Raw genomic sequence first — 2748 nt, 5'->3', positions numbered from 1 at the left:
CCCGCCGTGGCCCCCTCTACCAGAAGTCCCGGCGGTGGTAGGCGTCTGGATCGCAGTATTTCGTTACCACCACCCTGTTGGCAAACTTTCTTCCCGTCAGCCCCTGCATGGCCTTCTGGGCGTCGAAGACTGACGTGAACTCCACGAAAATCTGAAAAGGCAGGATTAAAAACGATTAGAATCTGCAGACCAATCAGAGCAGCGTGCGCGTCAAGCTGGATTTGATTGCCAACGCAGCCCAACCTTGCCAGTCCCGGGGACTTCCAGGCCGTCCACAGGACGAGGGATCTCGATGCTCTTCACTTGGCCGTACTTGCCGCACTCCTCCCTGACGTCCTCCACAATCTCCTCATACTCCTCGTCGTCCAGAAGCTCTTCGGGGGCCACCATGTTCATCAGGCACAGCACCTCGGTGGGCAGGCCGCCCATCTGAGTGACAGAGCTGTTCAGGCCTGGGACCTGCAGCGTCACCGGGGTCTGGTTTATAGTTGTCTGGAAGGAGACACAAAAAGCACAAAACTTTCACTACATCTACAATACTCAATGAATCGTGCCAGAACGCTGACAGATTTCTCAACAAGTAATAAGAAGCTCATTAGTATAATATGACCACAGCTTTAATATTCAGCCCCTGATCTGTTCGTTGAACAGCGAGCACATAACTTAGGAGAAAGGATTTAAATTGTGCTTATTAAAAGTATCAACATGTGAGGAGAAGCAGATCGATCCAGCAATCTGTTTCAGTCCATTTTGGACCCAACATCGATCCTCCCACCGTCCCACTGTCAACCGTCCGGCTGCTGGAAACTCACCAGAGTGGCGTTCTTGGATCCCACGCTGGCTCTCTGCACCAGGAGCTTCTTGTCTCCGAGCTGCATGCCATTCAGTCCAGCAATAGCCTGCGAAGACATCAAAGTTTAATCACCCGCTTCCAGGAGGCTTGTACGAAGAGCGTGCACTTCTCCCCTTCTGGGACCCGTTACCTGATCGTTCAGGTTGACATCGACATATTCGCAAAAAGCGTATCCTTTAGAGAGGCCTGTGGCGCTGTCTTTCACCAGGTTAAAGGCCTTCAGGGGGCCAAATGACGTCAGCAGCTCCTTCACCTAAAAGACAAATAAAAGGTGTTCGGCTGTTTCAAACGTTTTCTGTCACGGTAACAACACAGTTCAAACTGACGTCGAGGAAAGACTTTTCTCACAAGAAAAACCGAAGGATAATCTGATGCGTTTTCTATTTAAGCAGATCACCTTTAGTATCTCAGTACAAAGAAGCAATTAAAAGGGTTCTTTATTTTAGCGGTACAGGAGCCGTAGCAGAGTTTAGAGACAAAAACACCGACCTGGTCATCATTCAGGTAGTTGGGCAAACCACCAATGAAGAGTTTGTGAGCCGAGTCTGGCACCACTGTGGACACCACACCTACAAAACGTGCAAAGATGAAGAGCGTGAAGCATGAAAGGCGAGGCCCGCGTTGATATTTGTTGAACAATTATTTATAAATTTTGCAACAAGTATTTAAGGATAAAAACCATTAATTGTCTGTGTACCAGGCACATAGACACTGGGGTTCTCGCTCATGCCAGGCAGGGGCTGGTAATCGTGTGGACGACGAATTTTCAGACTCTGGCCTTGAAAGATGATGCCATCAAAGGCCATGGCCTGTGTCGTTTCATCCACTGAGCGGAACTGCACAGAGACACAGACGAACACGCTCAAAACGATACGTTAAACACGGATTTGTGTATACAGACGGGGATCTGGTGTTTCTGTAACCTCGAGGAAGGCAAAGTTCTTATCCTGGTTGATCTGCACTGCAAGGACAGGATTCCCAGGGGCCTGAGTAAGACCCCCTAAACGCATCTGAGCGTTAAAGAAGTCCATCATTGACTCCTACACACAGGAGAGGGATGAGAAACGTTTGGTTACTTTCACATGAAAACATTAAACCTTTTGCTTTAAGTCACTTTAACATGTTCATAACTTCAGACCAAATGCCTTCTCTGCTTCTCACCTCTGTGATACCAAAGGGAATATTGCCGACGTAGAGACGGCGGGCCTGTCGGGTCATCTGGCTGCCCACCACAGGTACGGGGGTGGGAGTAACAGCCAGGCCATCTGGAGTCATGGTTGGCAGGAGGGCTGTGGCTGGGATTTGTCCTGCAGCTGGAGAAGGAAAGAAAAGAAAAAAAAATTTCAGAAACATCAAATAATCAAAAACCTCAACCACACTGCATCATCACAGTTACAGGCGTGCTCTGAGAAAGATGACACTGACTAAACCAGGAAGCTTAACATTAGATTTTACTCTGAAACATTTAAATAAATAAAAAAAGAGTAACCTTGCATGGCTTTGTACTGCATGGGAGTGATGTGTTCAAAACCAGGTGGGGGAACATCCCAGTACTTCTTCACCTTCTTCTTCTTCTCACGATGAGGAGAACGGCTGTTTAAGAAACGGAAATAAATCCAAATTTAACCAACTTTTTTTCACAACTAGTGCACAAAAATGGATGATGTTTAAATTTTATATATTATAAAAATACATTAACGTTTGATGAATATGCATGCCTTCTAGTCAATGATTTGAAAAATAAGTTAAACTAGAGAAGTTGCATTTCCTGCGAAAATGCAGTGTGAATGCTTTTTTTGCTGAATGATTTTGCTGAAAGCGGCTGAAGATATGCTGAACAGCTGAAGTTTAATGAAGATGCAAAAAGTGGAACAGAAGCTGATTTGTAGAAGATT

At 46.3% G+C, this 2748-nt stretch overlaps 1 protein-coding gene across 2 annotated transcripts in view; it reads right to left on the bottom strand.

Annotated features, from left to right (window-relative positions):
- Positions 1-6: 6 nt before the first annotated feature.
- The window catches only part of u2af2a (U2 small nuclear RNA auxiliary factor 2a), a 7577-nt gene continuing 4835 nt past the window's right edge, over positions 7-2748 (bottom strand). The window contains exons 4-12 of one of the 2 annotated variants that reach the window (XM_017415253.3): positions 2343-2446; positions 2015-2166; positions 1777-1893; positions 1533-1689; positions 1343-1422; positions 984-1106; positions 813-899; positions 244-492; positions 7-151 (exon numbers count right to left, since the gene is read on the bottom strand). In XM_017415253.3, coding sequence (XP_017270742.1) covers positions 17-151; positions 244-492; positions 813-899; positions 984-1106; positions 1343-1422; positions 1533-1689; positions 1777-1893; positions 2015-2166; positions 2343-2446 — 1204 coding nt within the window. In that variant the 3' untranslated portion in view covers positions 7-16. The remainder of the gene's footprint in view (positions 152-243; positions 493-812; positions 900-983; positions 1107-1342; positions 1423-1532; positions 1690-1776; positions 1894-2014; positions 2167-2342; positions 2447-2748) is intronic. The other variant, XM_017415254.3, reaches the window with a different exon arrangement.

The sequence above is a fragment of the Kryptolebias marmoratus genome, linkage group LG16 (assembly GCF_001649575.2).
Source record: "Kryptolebias marmoratus isolate JLee-2015 linkage group LG16, ASM164957v2, whole genome shotgun sequence".
Taxonomy (NCBI): domain Eukaryota; kingdom Metazoa; phylum Chordata; class Actinopteri; order Cyprinodontiformes; family Rivulidae; genus Kryptolebias; species Kryptolebias marmoratus.
Note: the sequence above shows the minus strand (reverse complement) of the source record. Positions and strands in the feature narration are given on the sequence as shown.